The sequence below is a fragment of the Ammospiza caudacuta genome, chromosome 25 (genome assembly GCF_027887145.1).
Source record: "Ammospiza caudacuta isolate bAmmCau1 chromosome 25, bAmmCau1.pri, whole genome shotgun sequence".
Taxonomy (NCBI): Eukaryota; Metazoa; Chordata; class Aves; order Passeriformes; family Passerellidae; genus Ammospiza; species Ammospiza caudacuta.
Genome location: NC_080617.1, coordinates 5538984 through 5554077, shown reverse-complemented (window position 1 = coordinate 5554077; position 15094 = coordinate 5538984). Strand labels below are relative to the sequence as shown.

Below are 15094 nucleotides of genomic sequence, written 5' to 3'. Positions count from 1 at the left end.
CCACCTTTCAGGGGTTGTGGAGGGTAATGAGGTGACCCCTGAGTGTCCCTTTGTCCAGGCTGAGCTCCCTCAGTGGTTCCTCAAAGGGTTTGTGTTCCCAGCCCCTCTGGATGAGCTCAAGAATCCCAACATTCCTCCCAAACTGAGGGCCCAGAAGCACAGGCACCTTTCAGGAGGGTGATGAGGGCACCCCTGAGTCTCCTTTTGTCCAGGACAAACACCCCCAACTCCCTCAGTGGTTCCTCACAGGGTTTGTGTTCCCAGCCCCTCTCGATCAGCTCAAGAGTTCCAAAATCCTTCCCAAACAGAGGGCCCAGGAGCACAGGCACCTTTCAGGAGCTGTAGAGAGTGATGAGGGCACCCCTGAGCCTCCTTTTGTCCCTCAGTCGTTCCTCACAGGGTTTGTGTTTCCAGCCCCTCTGGATGGGCTCAGAAATCCCAAAATCCTTCCCAAATCGAAGGTCCAGAAGCACAGGCACCTTTCAGGAGGGTGATGAGGGTGATGAGGTGACCCCTGAGTGTCCTTTTGTGCAGGACAAACATCCCCACCTCCCTCAATGGTTCCTCACAGGGTCTGTGCTCCCAGCCCCTCTAAATCAGCTCAAGTCCCAAAATTCTTTCCAAGCTGAGGGCCCAGAAGCAGAGCCACCTTTCAGGGGTTGTGGAGGGTGATGAGGTGACACCTGAGCCTCCTTTTGTCCCTCAGTGGTTCCTCACAGGGTTTGTGCTCCCAGCCTCTCTGGATGAGCTCCCAACATCCTTCGCAAGCTGAGGGCCCAGAAGCACAGCCACCTTCCAGGAGCTTTGGAGGGTGATGAGGTGACCCCTGAGTGTCCGTCTGTCCAGGCCATGCCCCCCCAGCTCCCTCAGTGGTTCCTCACTCAGGGGTTGTGCAGGGTGACGAGGTGACCCCTGAGTGTCCGTCTGTCCAAGCCAAGCCCACCCATCTCCCTCAGTGGTTCCTCACTCAGGGGTTGTGCAGGGTGACGAGGTGACCCCTGAGTGTCCGTCTGTCCAAGCCAAGCCCACCCATCTCCCTCAGTGGTTCCTCACTCAGGGGTTGTGCAGGGTGACGAGGTGACCCCTGAGTGTCCTTCTGTCCAGGCCAAGCCCCCCAGCTCACCTTGGCGGGGTTGAGGGCGGTGATGACCCACACGCAGTAGGCATTGTTGTCGTACTGCACGGGGTAGTTGGGGGACGTGATGACGCCGCTGGGCCCGCGCAGGTACGTGTCACACATCCTGGCTGGGGACACAAACAGGGACACTCAGCACTGCTGGGGGGCAGGAGGAGGGATGAGCTTGGGATGGAGGCGGGAGGAGGTGGAAAAGGGAAGAGGGGGAAAGAATGGAGAAGTTGGTGTTTTCGCGGCCTACACTGCTCCTTTTTTACACCGGGGTGGTGAAAATGAGGGGTTTCTCTGTGAGGAGTGGGGCCATCAACCCTTGATCCCATCAGACCTTGACACCATCAATCACTGATCCCATCAAACCCCGATCCCATCAATCACTGATCCCACCAAGCCCCAATCCTAATAGTGCCTGATCCCATCAAACCCTGATCCTATAAAACCTCTGATCCCATCAATGCCTGATGCCAACAATCTCTGATCCCATCAACCTCTGATCCCAACAAACCCTGATTTCACCCAAACCTGATCCCCAACAATCCGTGATCCCAACAACTTCTGATCCCATAAAATCCTGATGCCAACAATCCCTGATCCCATCAATCCCTGATCTCACCCAAACCCGATCCCATCAAACCCAGATCCCAACAACCCCTGATCTCACCCAAATCTAATCCCAACAACCTCTGATCCCATCAAACCTAATTCCCCAACAATCCATGATCCCAACAAACCCTGATCCCAACAACCCCGAACCCATAAAACCCTGATGCCAACAACTCCTGAACCAACCCAAACCTGATCCCAATAATTCCGGATCCGAACAAACCCTGATCCCAACCAAACCTGATCCCAACAACTCCTGATCATACCCAAATATGATCCCAATAAACCCCAATCCCATCAACCCATGATCCCAACAACCCATGATCCCAACAAACCCCAATTCCATCAATCCTTGTTCCCACTTCCCCTCAGACCAACACCCAACTCTCTATGCTCACATTGATTTATTTCCTTTTTTCCCCTCACAAAAACCCTTCCCCATCCAGGCCAGGAATGACACATCTCCTTCCTGATGTCCCCAAAAAACCCCATTCCCTTTCTTCCTGCACATCAAACCCCCAAAACCCTGCACAGCCGGGATTTATTAGGTCATTATTAAGTATTTATCAGCTGGTTTCCTTCTGTGGGCTCAGAACTAAGGTGGAAACTCAGCTCTGCATCTTCAAAACATCTCAGGTAAAGGAAAAACTGGAAAAAGTGCTTAAGCAGGGAAAATTTTGCCTGTGGAATGCCTTTGATGTAATATTTAGCTGAAATATTCCACAAAAAAAAAGTGGGGAAAAACATCCTGGTTCTGGAAATATCCTCTGCTGTGATGGAGCCTCAAAATTAATTTATTGTTGAAGTTTATTTATTTATTTAAATGTATGATTTAATTTTGGAGATGTATTTGCATTTGTGGAGTCTGCAAAGTTTGGGTTTTTTTGTTTTTTGTTTTTTTTTTTCCCTTTGGAAAAAAAAAATCATCTCCTGGCCAAGCTGTAGGAAGAGAACTTTCCCCCAAAGTTTTCTCACTGGAGATTAAGAAATTATTGAAACCCAAGGGGTTAAAATGTGGGACTGACTCTGGAATTTTAGAAAAACCCAATTTAAAAAATGCCACAAACTGGGAGAAAAATCAGCAGAAAGCTGAAATAAAATTGAAACTTGTTAAATAGAAAAAAAAACCCCCAAAATATGAAAGTCAGCAGCTAAAAAAAATTAAGTTGATTCACAGAAACAGAATAATGCTGGCAAATCCTTTCTTATCTCTTGCAGGAGGACACCATAAATTTCCTTTACAGTGTCACATATTTATGCCAAATATCCTCTTACACTGATTCCATTTATTCCAGGCTTGTTTCAAGAATTACATGAGATTCCAAAGCCCTGAAAAAATCTGCAGATGAAATTAAAGAAAAAAAGAACTGGGGAAAAAAACCCTCCTTATTTATGATTTAAAGAGCTTTAAAGGGATTCAATTAAAAATATTACAAGTTGTTCTTTATTAGCATTACAAATATCACAATGTGACATTTCAGAGAGGGAATGAAAACAAAATGGCCAAGGGCAAAATGGGAAAAATGAGAAAAAAATTCCATTCCCTGATGGCTCATGGCACAGGATGAGGCTTCCTGGGGAAGCACAGCCCCAAAATTTCACATTTCCAGTTAAAAATCTCCCTCCAGCTCTGCTTTTCCTGTTTTATTCCTGTCTTTCCTCTTACAGGAAAAGGAGGAGAGGGGAGAAAACACCTGGGATAGGAAGAGGGGTGATCCTGCTCAGGTTTGACATTCCCAAATTAAAAGAATGTTCTGGAGAGAGGGAAAGGAAGGGATTTAGGGACATTCACGGAGGAGTCTGTGAGGGGAAAAGGAGGTGCAGAAACAGAGGCTGAAAAAAGCTTTGAAGTGAGGGTGAGGAGGCCCTGAGGAAGATTTCCCAGAGAAATTTGGGTGCCCCATCCTTGGAAGTGTCCAAAGCCAGCCTGGGATGGGGAAGGTCAACGTTTTCCTTAAGGTTCCTCCCAACCCAAATCCCTCTGGGACTCTCTGACCTGGCCAAAGGATGACCTGAGGGCAGGATGGGTGAGAAACAGACAGGGAGGAGCTGGGAATTCCCACAAATCCCCAAATCCAGCCAAGCTGAGCCCCTCAGATTCCCTCTGAATTCCTGGGAATGTCCAAGGCCAGCATGGAGGGATGATGGAAGGAGCAGGATGGTCCTCAAGGTCCCTCCAACCCAAACCACTCTGAGATTTGACCTGAGGGCAGGATGGGTGATGGAAAAGGGGCAGGAAGGAACTAGAACTCATAAAAATCCCAAAATCCAGCCAGGCTGAGCCCCCTCAGACTCCCCCTGAATCCCTGGGAGTGTCCAAGGCCAGCTTGGAGGGACAATGGAAGGAGCAGGATGGTCCTACCCAAACCATTCTGGGATTATTTGACTGAGGGCAGGATGGGTGATGGAAAAGGGACAAGAAGGAGCTGAGAATTCCCACAAATCCCAAAATCCTGCCAAGCTGAGCCCCCTCAGGCTGCCCCTGGATCCCTGGGAGTGCCCAAGACCAGCTTGGAGGGACAGTGGAAAGAGCAGGACGGTCCTACCCAAACCATTCTGGGATTATTTGACCCAAGGGCAGGACGGGTGAGAAATGGACAGGAAGGAGCTAGAAATTCCTAAAAACCCCCAAATCCAGGCAGGCTGAGCCCCTCAGACTCCCTCTGGATCCCTGGGAGTGTCTAAGAGAGTGGAAGGAGCAGGATGGTCCTCAAAGTCCCTCCAACCCAAACCACTCTGAGATTCGACCTGAGGGCAGGGCAGGATGGATGATGGAAAAGGAACAGGAAGGAACTAGAATTCCTAAAAATCCCAAAATTCAGCCAAACTCCCCCTGGATCCCTGGGAGTGTCCAAGGCCAGCATGGAAGGACAGTGGAAGAACAGGATGGTCCTCAATGTCCCTCCGACCCAAATCACTGTGAGATTCGACACAAGGGCAGGATGGGTGATGAAAAAGGGACAGGAAGGAGCTGGGAATTCCCAAAACTCCCCAAATCCTGGCAGGCAGAGCCCTCACCTCTACAGACGGGCCGGTGGTCGCTCCAGGCCACGATGATGTCGCTGACTCTCTTGCAGGTGATGCTCTTGGAGCCCTGCAGGTCGTAGCCCTCGTTGCAGGAGAACTGGATGCTGGAGCCCAGCCTGGAGAGGGGACACAGGGGACATCAGCCAGCTCCTGCACCCCAGGATTTGGGGCCAGAGCCGTCCCCTGGCCCTGCAGGCAGCAGGAAGGGAGGAGGGACCAGCTCTGCCCCCCCTCTGCTGTGTCTGCCCCAGGTGCTGATGCCCAAATCCCAAATTTTAGTGACATTTCAGTGGGAATTTCATCCTGGGAGAGGACGTGCTCAGCGTTCTCATAAAGTGAAATAAAATTCTTTATCAACTGCTGAGAGTTCTGCTCTTTGTTCTGTGGTTTGGATTCTGAGCTTTGTTCACTGGGGTAACACAACCAGCAGCTGGGAATTCATCCCGTGGAATTTAGGGACTTTATGGGATTCCCTTTCTTCTGCCCTCTCTCCTTTGCTGGATTTGAGGAGAATTCGATAGACTGGGATTTAACAGAGAGACACTTTCCATGAGCAAAACAGCTCCTGGAATCCCAAATTTTAGCAACATTTCAGTGGGAATTTCACCCACAGCTCTGAGAGAGGACACATTCAGAATTGTCATAAAGTGAAATAAAAATCTTTATCAACTGCTGCTGAGAGTTCTGCTCTTTGTTCTGTGGTTTGGATTCTGAGCTTTGTTCACTGGGGTAACACAACCAGCAGCTGGGAATGCATCCCGTGGAATTTAGGGACTTTATGGGATTCCCTTTCTTCTGCCCTCTCTCCTTTGCTGGATTTGAGGAGAATTCGATAGACTGGGATTTAACAGAGAGACACTTTCCATGAGCAAAACAGCTCCTGGAATCCCAAATTTTAGCAACATTTCAGTGGGAATTTCACCCACAGCTCTGAGAGAGGACACATTCAGAATTGTCATAAAGTGAAATAAAAATCTTTATCAACTGCTGCTGAGAGTTCTGCTCTTTGTTCTGTGGTTTGGATTCTGAGCTTTGTTCACTGAGGTGACACAATCAGAGTTGGGAATGCATCCCGTGGAATTTAGGGACTGTTGGGATTCCCTTTCCTCTGCTGGACTTGAGGAGGATTTGACAGTCTGGGATTTGATTGAGAGACACTTTCCATGAGCAAAACCACCCTGGGCAGCAGAATCAGATGAAATATTGACTCCCCATGGCCACCAGCAGCTGGGGCATCCCTGCAAAGCAAAACTGGGAACTGGAAAGGAACAGCTCTGGTTTAAACTTCCTAAACCCCAATTAGCTGGCACCACACAGGCTCAGTGACAAGGAACCTCAGCCACCTCAAATTCTCTAAGGGCAGGGCCATGCTGGGGTTTGAGCTAATTTGAAAAGTGATTTTTTCTTTTGGCTGTTTCGGTTTTTCCAGGGGAGGGATGACAGCACAAAACGTGGATTGGGAAAGGATAAAAACACTCCAAGAGACCTTTGTGGAACAGCACACACAGGAAGGGTTTTACACACGTGTTCCCCAAAACTGGGCAGGATTTTGGGAGGGGGACAGAGCAAACAGAGCCCCCCCACACCAGGAGCACACCCAGGAGCTCATGCACAGAATAAAACAAAAAATATTCTTACCTAAAATCGTTGCCTATCCTTTTGCCTCTCTCGGGAATCCCAGGGTCTGGACACAAATTATGTCCCTGGGACACACCAACCTGAGTTACTACAAAGCAAAAAAACAGCACATACAGAGACAGAATAGCAAAAGGAACAATTCTTTCAGCAGCTGGCTTGGTGGATGTGGCGAGAAAAATGGCAACTGGGAGCTCAGAAACCTCAATGTTTTATTCCACAAAAACAACAGCTTTGGAAACAAATATCCTGCTCAGTTTACACACCTGAATGTTTTCTAGGAAATGCCAGCTAGGGACACAGTTTCCCCTCCATTCCACTACAGAAATACCTCTGGAAAAAGTTGATTTTTTGGTATTTTTTCCATTCTGCTAAATGACACCAATCACAGAGCCTGTTTGATTAAAACTCCACCTGCCACCCTTGAAGGTGATCTCAGAGCCTTCCAAACCCAGCCCAGTGTGCCAGGGAAAGAAAACAACTCCATGAAAAGGCAGGGAGTGATCCCAGGGAGGGAAAAACCAAGCACAGAACGAGAGGGGGAAAGGAGAGGGAGATGCAAGTCGAGGGTTTGAAAGCCAAGTCATTTAGTTGGAACATGGAGAAAAATTTATGGAGCAACCTGGATGCCAACAAACATGAAATCCATGGGGTGCTGGCCAGCACTGAAGAAAGCTCCCAGCTCCACCCTCCCCATTTCCAGCCCTCTCAAGGCGCAAAGGAGGGTTCAGGGTGGGGGAACCTGGGGGTCCCTCAGCCCTGGCACAGTCCTGATTTCCAGGCTGAATTCCAGCACAGCAATAAAGGACAAAAGGGGGATTTTGCCACAGGAACTCGATGGGATGTGGTTTTCTTCTCATCCAAACCTACAGCACGTTTCTCAGCCAAAAAACTCCATTCCCTGATGGCTCATGGCACGGGATGAGGCTCCTGAGGAAGCACAGCCCCAAAATTCCACATTCCACATGCTGAACCACTGAAACAACCCCAATTTCCATCCCACATCTGCCCAGCATTGGATTACAGGGAAGAAAATCCCAGTTTTATTCCAAGCATGGTGCCCCAAAGGAGGAGGGTGACACTGAGGTGACACCAGCCCATTTCTCATGGCTCAGCAGCTGGAGCCCTGCAGGGGGAATGGGAGAATCCATGGGGAGAATCCACCCACACTGGACACACACAAAGCCAGGACCATCCAATATTTGGAATTAACCCCTGGTGCATCCCCAGCTACAGCTGTTCCTACAAGGAGGATGCTTCCCAATTTTGCTGATCCCAAAAATATTCCAGCTTCTCCTCAGCACTAACACTCTTCTGATGCCCTTTAAGTTCTTTATAGGAATTTCCTTTTTAAGACCCATTTTTCCTCCCTTCCCACCGTGCTGGAGCAGGGATGGGGCTGGGATTGTCCCCACAGGATGCTCTGGTGCCCTCCTCTGTGTGTGGGAGGGTACAGAGGTGACAGAGCTATGAATTCATGGAAAACAACCTGTGAGGGATTATTTTCCCATTTTCCATGTCCATAACCTGCCACAGACATATTTTATGAAAAATCCTTTTGTTAGGATCTTTTCTCCTGAGAAGCTGGGAAGCTTCAGCTTCTCCATGTTTTGCTGCTTTGGAATGTGATTTGGAGAATTGTTTACCCAGCACGTGAAATTTGTTTTATTTGATGACCAATGACAGCCACCTGTGTTGAGGCTGTGAGCAGTCACAAGATTTTATTCCTTTCCTTTCCCCTTTCCTTTCTTCTGATGAAGTCCTTTCTTCTATTATTTTAGTAAGTTTTAATATATAATTTTCTTTTAATAAATATGTATCCTAAAATAATAAATCAGCCTTCTGAAACATGGAGTCAAGATTCTCATCTCTTCCCTCATCCTGGGACCCCTGTGAGCACCACCACAATAACCCCTGGTAAAGCTCAATCAGCAGCACCAAAGCAGAATTTGACATCCCTCCATTTTCTGTAACTCCAAACTTTGCTTTGCCACTTTTCACCAGCCCAGAGGATTCCAAATCAGGAATCAATTCAGTGAAGGAAGGGAGAGCGCATGGATTCAACTCCCAGCTTCTGACAGGAAAAGTTTGGCTGAACGAAGTCCCCAGGTGACACCACCCTCCTTGGGTTCCTTCCCTGCACCCTGTGCACAAACAGCTCCAAAACAAGGAAAATTCACCTCAGGATGAGGAACCCAAAGAGGATTTATGTCCCAAAGGCATGTGGGAGTGAAAGGAAGTGCTCAAATTCCTGATTTTCCTCTGTAAAAACCCCCCTGACCACACACACCTGTAACAACCACACCCACACACACAAAGCCAAGACCATCCAATATTTAGAATTAACGACCTGAACTCTTCCTCAAAGGAAAAATCCCATTCCCACAGCAAATTCCTCCTCCCATGGTCAAATCCCCCTCAGATCACCCCTTTTGTACCCCCAGAGTGGGCACTGCTGCCACACCCAATGATTATTCCCATATCAGATAAAAATGGAGCCTGGAATTCAAAATTTTGGGAAGAAACAATCCCAGCTCCCAGGAAAACAAAGAGAAACAATCCCAGGAAAACAAAGAGAAACAATCCCAGATCCCAGGAAAAGGAAGGCCCCAGAGGAGAGTTTGTCACCCCAGTGCTGAGGCCCAAACCCAGCTCATGTCTCATCAGTGGAGATTCATTATAACCTAAAAACACGAACAGATAAAGCAGAGAACAGGGAAGATAAAGCTGAGGGAAGATACCTCCATATGCTGGGAGTTGGGGAATTTCTCTTTTAAAGAAAGTGAAAGAAAAGGAGTAGATGAATATTCGAGCTGCTAATTTACAGAAATTTTTGTTCTCTAGCTTTTGTTTTGAGCATACACACACACAAATAGAGGAGCCCAAAGGTTACAAAATGGATTTGTCATGCTGAGAATTTGCTGTGTTCACCTTCCCAAAGTTTCACCTGGGCTGGGCCATTCCCAAATAAACCCTTCAAGATTGCTAGAAAAAAATTATGATGAACTGCTCAATGTCTGCATTAGAAACTCAGGAATTCTCTCCCCCAACATGGGATTGGTTTTCCATCCCCTCATCCTCCTGATTTTTTCAATTTTTTTCTCCTCATGAATTCAGTGACAGCCAGTTCTGATTCTTCAGTTTGCCACTGGAATTCACTGTTAAAATCCTCTTTAGTTTTGCCTCTCTTAATAAGAAAACTTCACTGACAGATTCCCAAGGGACAATTTCTCGCTGAATTTCAGAGCTGCAAAATAAAGCAGCACCTAAAAAAAAAAACCTTTGACAAAGCCCCAACATTTCTCAGCATGAGGAATCCAGTGAAAGGAGGTGATGGGAAGGACTGCAGCAGGAATTAGATGGTTTAAAGGGTTAATCTGAATGGTCACACCAGGGTAATTCCATGCAAACTTCCAGGAAAGAGCCCAAAAAAGGGCTCACCCCAACGAGGTCCTGCTGCATTTCCAACCCCCAAAGTTCCTTCAGCACCCAAAAAATTAAGGAAGAAGTTATTCCAGAACCTCAGTGACACCAACCCAGACGCTGAACACCCCCAAATTTAACAACACCAAGAGCGAAAAGGTCACAGCCAGGTCCTGACACTGGGAAAATCCAATCCCAGCTGGGAATGTTCCACCAAGAGAGCTCCAAACCCCAAATTCCCAGCTGGGAATATTCCAAACCCCAAATTCCCAGCTGGGAATGTTCCACCAGGAAATCTCCAAACCCCAAACTCCCAGCTGGGAATGTTCCACCAGGAAATCTCCAAACCCCTATTTCTCAGTTGGGAATGTTCCAAACCCCAAATTCCCAGCTGGGAATGTTCCACCAGGAAAGCTCCAAACCCCAAATTCCCAGCTGGGAATGTTCCACCAGGAAAGCTCCAAACCCCAGTTTATTTCCCAGCTGGGAATGTTCCAGAACAGCTCAGAAGATGAAGCTTCACAAGCACTCCCAGAAGTGCAGAATTCCCCGAGCATTTCAGGCTGTCCCACCCAAGCCAAGCACAGCTTGTCCCCAGGCCCCAGATGGCTCCCCAAAATCAAGGAACTCCCACACACTTGGCTGAGACCTAAAATCTGCTCAACACACCCCAAAAATGACTTTGCAAGGCGGATTTTGATCGAGCTGGACACACACAGAAGTTCCAGTCCTTCACCCAAGTCCCAGGTGGCTCCTGTGTCCCACAGACATCTTTCCAAAATCCAGAAATTCCCACACACTTGGCTAAGACCTAAAACCTGCTCAACCCACCCCAAAAAATGACTTTGAAAAGTAGATTTTGACCAAGCTGGACACACACAGAACTTCCAGTCCTTTACCCACCACAAGGCCCCAGGTGGCTCCTCTGTCCCACAAACATCTCCCCAAAATCCAGAAACTCCCACACACTTGGCTAAGACCTAAAACCTGCTCAACCCACCCCAAAAAATGACGTTGCAAATCAGATTTTGACCAAGCTGGACACACCTAGAAATTCCAGTCCTTCACCCACAAGGCCTCAGGTGGCTCTTTGTCCCACAAACCTCTCCTCAAAATCCAGCAATTCCCACACACTTGAGACCTAAAACCTGCTCAACCCACCCCAAAAAATGACTTTGCAAGGCAGATTTTGACCCATCTGGACACACACAGAAATTCCAAGTCCTTCACCCATTGCTGCTCCTGGTGGGCCTCACCCAAACACCACAAAATCCACTTGGATGCTGTTTTTTAAATCCAAACCACCACAATTTCCCCATTGTGAGACCTGGAATATCCACATTTACATTCTGCTTTCAGTGCCAGAAACAATCTCCAAAATATGGCCTAAAATCTCAAACTGTTTCTTCTACCTAATTTATTTGTCTCTCAGTATTATCACCCCTCCAGAAGAGATTCAAGCAAGATTTCCAAATAATTCGACTGATGGTGAGCAGTACAAAGCACTTAATTATGATTTAAAACAAACACAATCCACTACAACTGAGCGCAAGCAGCACTTCCCCATAGAATTTTGAATTTTTATGGATTTTTTCCCTGCAATAACACAAGCAGCTGTTACATCGCTACATTTTCACACAAAACACACCAGGTTTAATCTGACCAGGCAATCCCAAACCCAAAAACCTGCAGGATTTAAGAGTGGATCCCTCCAGGGAGGATTTTAGGCCAAGTTTTAGCAAACAGTACTTGAAAATAAAATATTGCTGGTAGGAATAATCAAAAATAAAACAGGGACTTGAAGGTTGGACTTGATCTTTTCCAGCCTTAAAAATTTTAGGATTTTGTGGCAGAGCTTTAAGTGATACCAAGAGACACAAAAATTCCCGAATTTCTGGTATTTGAGCCAGGGCAACTGGAAATTGCTCTGGAATAGAAAATTTCTTTGGAATTATCTGTGATGCAAACTCAGCTCATGGAGGTTTGGGAGCACAGAGGGGCTCAGCCAACCCTGCAAATCCAGCAGGGAGCAGAGCAGATAAGGACTGCAAAAAATAAAAATAAAAACCTGATTTTCCTGGTGCCATCTCCTTGGGAATCAGCACTTCTGCAGCTGGGAATTCCCTGTGGGAGCAGAAAGCTCCAAAAATAGGGAAAATCCAGATCTGATGGAGAGCAGGGCATGGAGAAGGAGCTGGAGGGTGACAAGGACCATGGAATGGGGCCACCATCCCCATTCCCATTATTCCAGCTCAACAACTTCCAGCCTGAGCTGCCCTCAAGATCTGAGCTCCCATTTGGCAGCTCTGAGCCCCTTGGGATGGGATAAACCAGGCAGGGAGAATGAATTCCTATTTTTCCTCCTCAGCAGTGCAGGATCTGCAGGAAAGGGAATGCAGCTGCTGTGTCCTCCTTACCTCGGTACATTAAAAATGGGTAAAACTGCTCCAAAAGCCATTCCCAGGAAAGAGAAATGGGAATTTTGTGTATTTTAACACCACAATGCTTTGTTAAATCAATTATTTCACTCCTTTCCCCAAAATTCCCCAAAATCCAGGGCAAAAATCCCCCAAAATCCCCCTACTCCAAACACACCCCTCAGTCTCCACACCCAACCAGGGGAATTTTCCAATTCAGTAAAGGGCACTGGGATGTTTATTCCAATAAATTCTTCCTGGTAAGGAATGTATCACCCAGCCAGGACTCCATTTTAAAGGATAATTCCCTTAAAAATTGAATTATTTTCCCCTGAACACACCCCCCAGTGTTTTCTGCTCTGGAGATTTTGGGTTGTTTTTTACCTTTTTGGGTTTTGCTTCCAATAAAACAGAGCCTTAAAATTCTCCTGGGAGCTGGGAGGGAAACTCTCCTTCCAGAGGCATGATTCTGATCCAGTCCATGCATTTTTCTGAATTTTGTATGCAAAATCCACCAATTCTGATCCAGTCTCTGCATTTTTCTGAATTTTGTATGCAAAATCCACCAATTCTGCTCTAGTCCATGCATTTTTCTGAATTTTGTATGACAAATCCACCCAGCTGAGCTGTGCAAATGCTCCTCTCTGATGGGGGTAATGGGCTGTGCAACAAAATGAGCAATTCCAGCTTCTCCCCTAAAATCCATTAGGAAAAATGCTCCATCCTGCTCCCATTTGAATCCACATTAAATATTAACTCCCAGGCAGATCCCTCCTGTTTCATTTTAGAAAGAGCCCAAGATTCAGGGACAAAAAACACAGATTTTCCTTGTGATTTGGGAAGAACCTGATGGGAAACTGAAATATTTTCCACCTGCCCGAGGGAGGCACAGCAGTGACCCCAATGCTCTGCCCCTGACACACCAAGCACTACACTTGAAAAATCAGCATTGCAACCTGAAAAATCAGCACTACAACCTGAAAAATCAGCATTCCAAACCCAGAATTATGATTTTTCTGCAGGGAAAATGAAATACAACTCAAATAGAAAAAGGAAGATGCTGTGACTGCCTCTGTGAATTTTCTAATATTCTGTTTTTAAGGTTGTTCCTTATCCCTGCTCCTTATTTACAGCGATAACACCGTTCCCAACCCCAAATTTCTTTGTTTTTCCCACTAAAAGGAGCCTAAAACCACAACCTGGAGCACAGAATCAACCAAATGCAGAAAATCCAAGCCTTGCACCCTTCCAGGAGTTAGTAAATGCTTGTGACCAGAGCACTGGGAGGAGGGAAGTGATGCAGAAATGCAGAGGGAAGAGGGAAAAGCACCCAAACTTTTCAGAGTGGCGAAGTTTTAGAGATTACTGGAAAGTCCAATGAAATGTTCCAGGAGATTGTTATCAAAAAAGACAGCGAGGAAGAGCCAGAAAAACTTACACACTGATGTCTTCTGGTTGTTGTCCTTGCTGGGCATGAGTTTCACCCCTCTGGACTTGAGCTCCATCTGCTTCTTGACTGCAGGGGTGAGAAACAAAGGAAAAAAAGAGGGAAAAGTTGAGCTGAGCTTCAGGGATTGTCAAGTTTTTATTTTAAAAATAAAAATGCGAATCACCCACATCCTGCATCCTTCCTTTTGGGATCAGCTTATCCTCACTGCTCAAAACCAGCAGGGGTTTGTTTTTCCATATTAAGGCTTTGGAGAGGGATTTGTTTTCCATGTTAGGGCTTTGGAGAGGTTTAATTTCAAAATAAAAATGGGGTTCAACCCCTCTGTAACCCACTAAAAATGGGAGACAAGCAAAAGGGAAGCTCTGAGGAGCTTCAGGATGCTGAGAGGAAAATGCTGAGCTGGTTTCCCCCAATTTTTCTGGAATTTATCCCATGAACCCATTACACAGCAGAGCCATTCCAGGGGAGCACTCAGTACCTAAAAACTGCAGAGCTGGTGTGAACAAACAGCAGTAAAAAAGCAAGAAAATAAAATTAAACCCCATTATTGGCCAAGGGAAACATCAGCCTGGAGCTCCACACCTGGGGGACTCCTCCCCAAGTGTGACCATTCCCTCCCTGATCCAAAATTCCACCAGAAGAGGGGAAAAACCAGGAAAGGGAACAAGAATTCATCCATCTCCAAGGGCCCCATCCTTTTTCTCACACCAGGGAGCAGCAATTTGTTTTCCTGCTCTGGATTTGGCTGCCGCTGCCTCCACTCCCAGGGTTTGACACAAACCCCACCTGGCAGAACCATCTGGGAGCAGCACAAACACCTGGATTTGGGATCACTGCAGCTTCCAGAGGCAGGAGTTGGGAGAAAACAGCCTCTGCTGTGAGGAAATGGGATAAAAGAGCAGGAATTGGGATAACCCAACAGGAACTGGGGTAGTTCCAAAAGGAACGGGGGTAATTCCAACAGGAATTGGGGTAATTTCAACAGGAACTGGGAAAACCCAGCCCTCATTGCAGGATTTGGGATAAGCCAATAGGAATTGGGATAATTCCATCAGGCATTGGGATAACTCAACACTCACTGCAGGAATTGGGATAACCCAACAGGAACTGGGGTAGTTCCAAGAGGAACTGGGATAACACAAGAGGAACTGGGATAATTCCAACAGGAACTGGGATAACCCAGCCCTCACTGCAGGAACTGGGATAACCCAACAAGAATTGGGATAATTCCAACAGGAACTGGGATAACCCAACAGGAATGGGAATAACCCAGCCCTCACTGCAGGAACTGGGATTAAAAAGTCTCCATTGCAGGATTAGGGATAACCCAACTGGAATTGGGATAATTCCAACAGGAACTAGGATAATTCCAAGCAGATTTGGGATAAATCTGCAGGAACTGGGATA

General features: G+C 46.9%; 1 protein-coding gene across 1 annotated transcript in view; it reads right to left on the bottom strand.

Annotated features, from left to right (window-relative positions):
- The window catches only part of CSMD2 (CUB and Sushi multiple domains 2), a 236605-nt gene that overhangs the window by 123149 nt on the left and 98362 nt on the right, over positions 1–15094 (bottom strand). The window contains exons 7-10 of the mRNA XM_058819623.1: positions 13676–13753; positions 6401–6488; positions 4754–4878; positions 1124–1245 (exon numbers count right to left, since the gene is read on the bottom strand). Coding sequence (XP_058675606.1) covers positions 1124–1245; positions 4754–4878; positions 6401–6488; positions 13676–13753 — 413 coding nt within the window. The remainder of the gene's footprint in view (positions 1–1123; positions 1246–4753; positions 4879–6400; positions 6489–13675; positions 13754–15094) is intronic.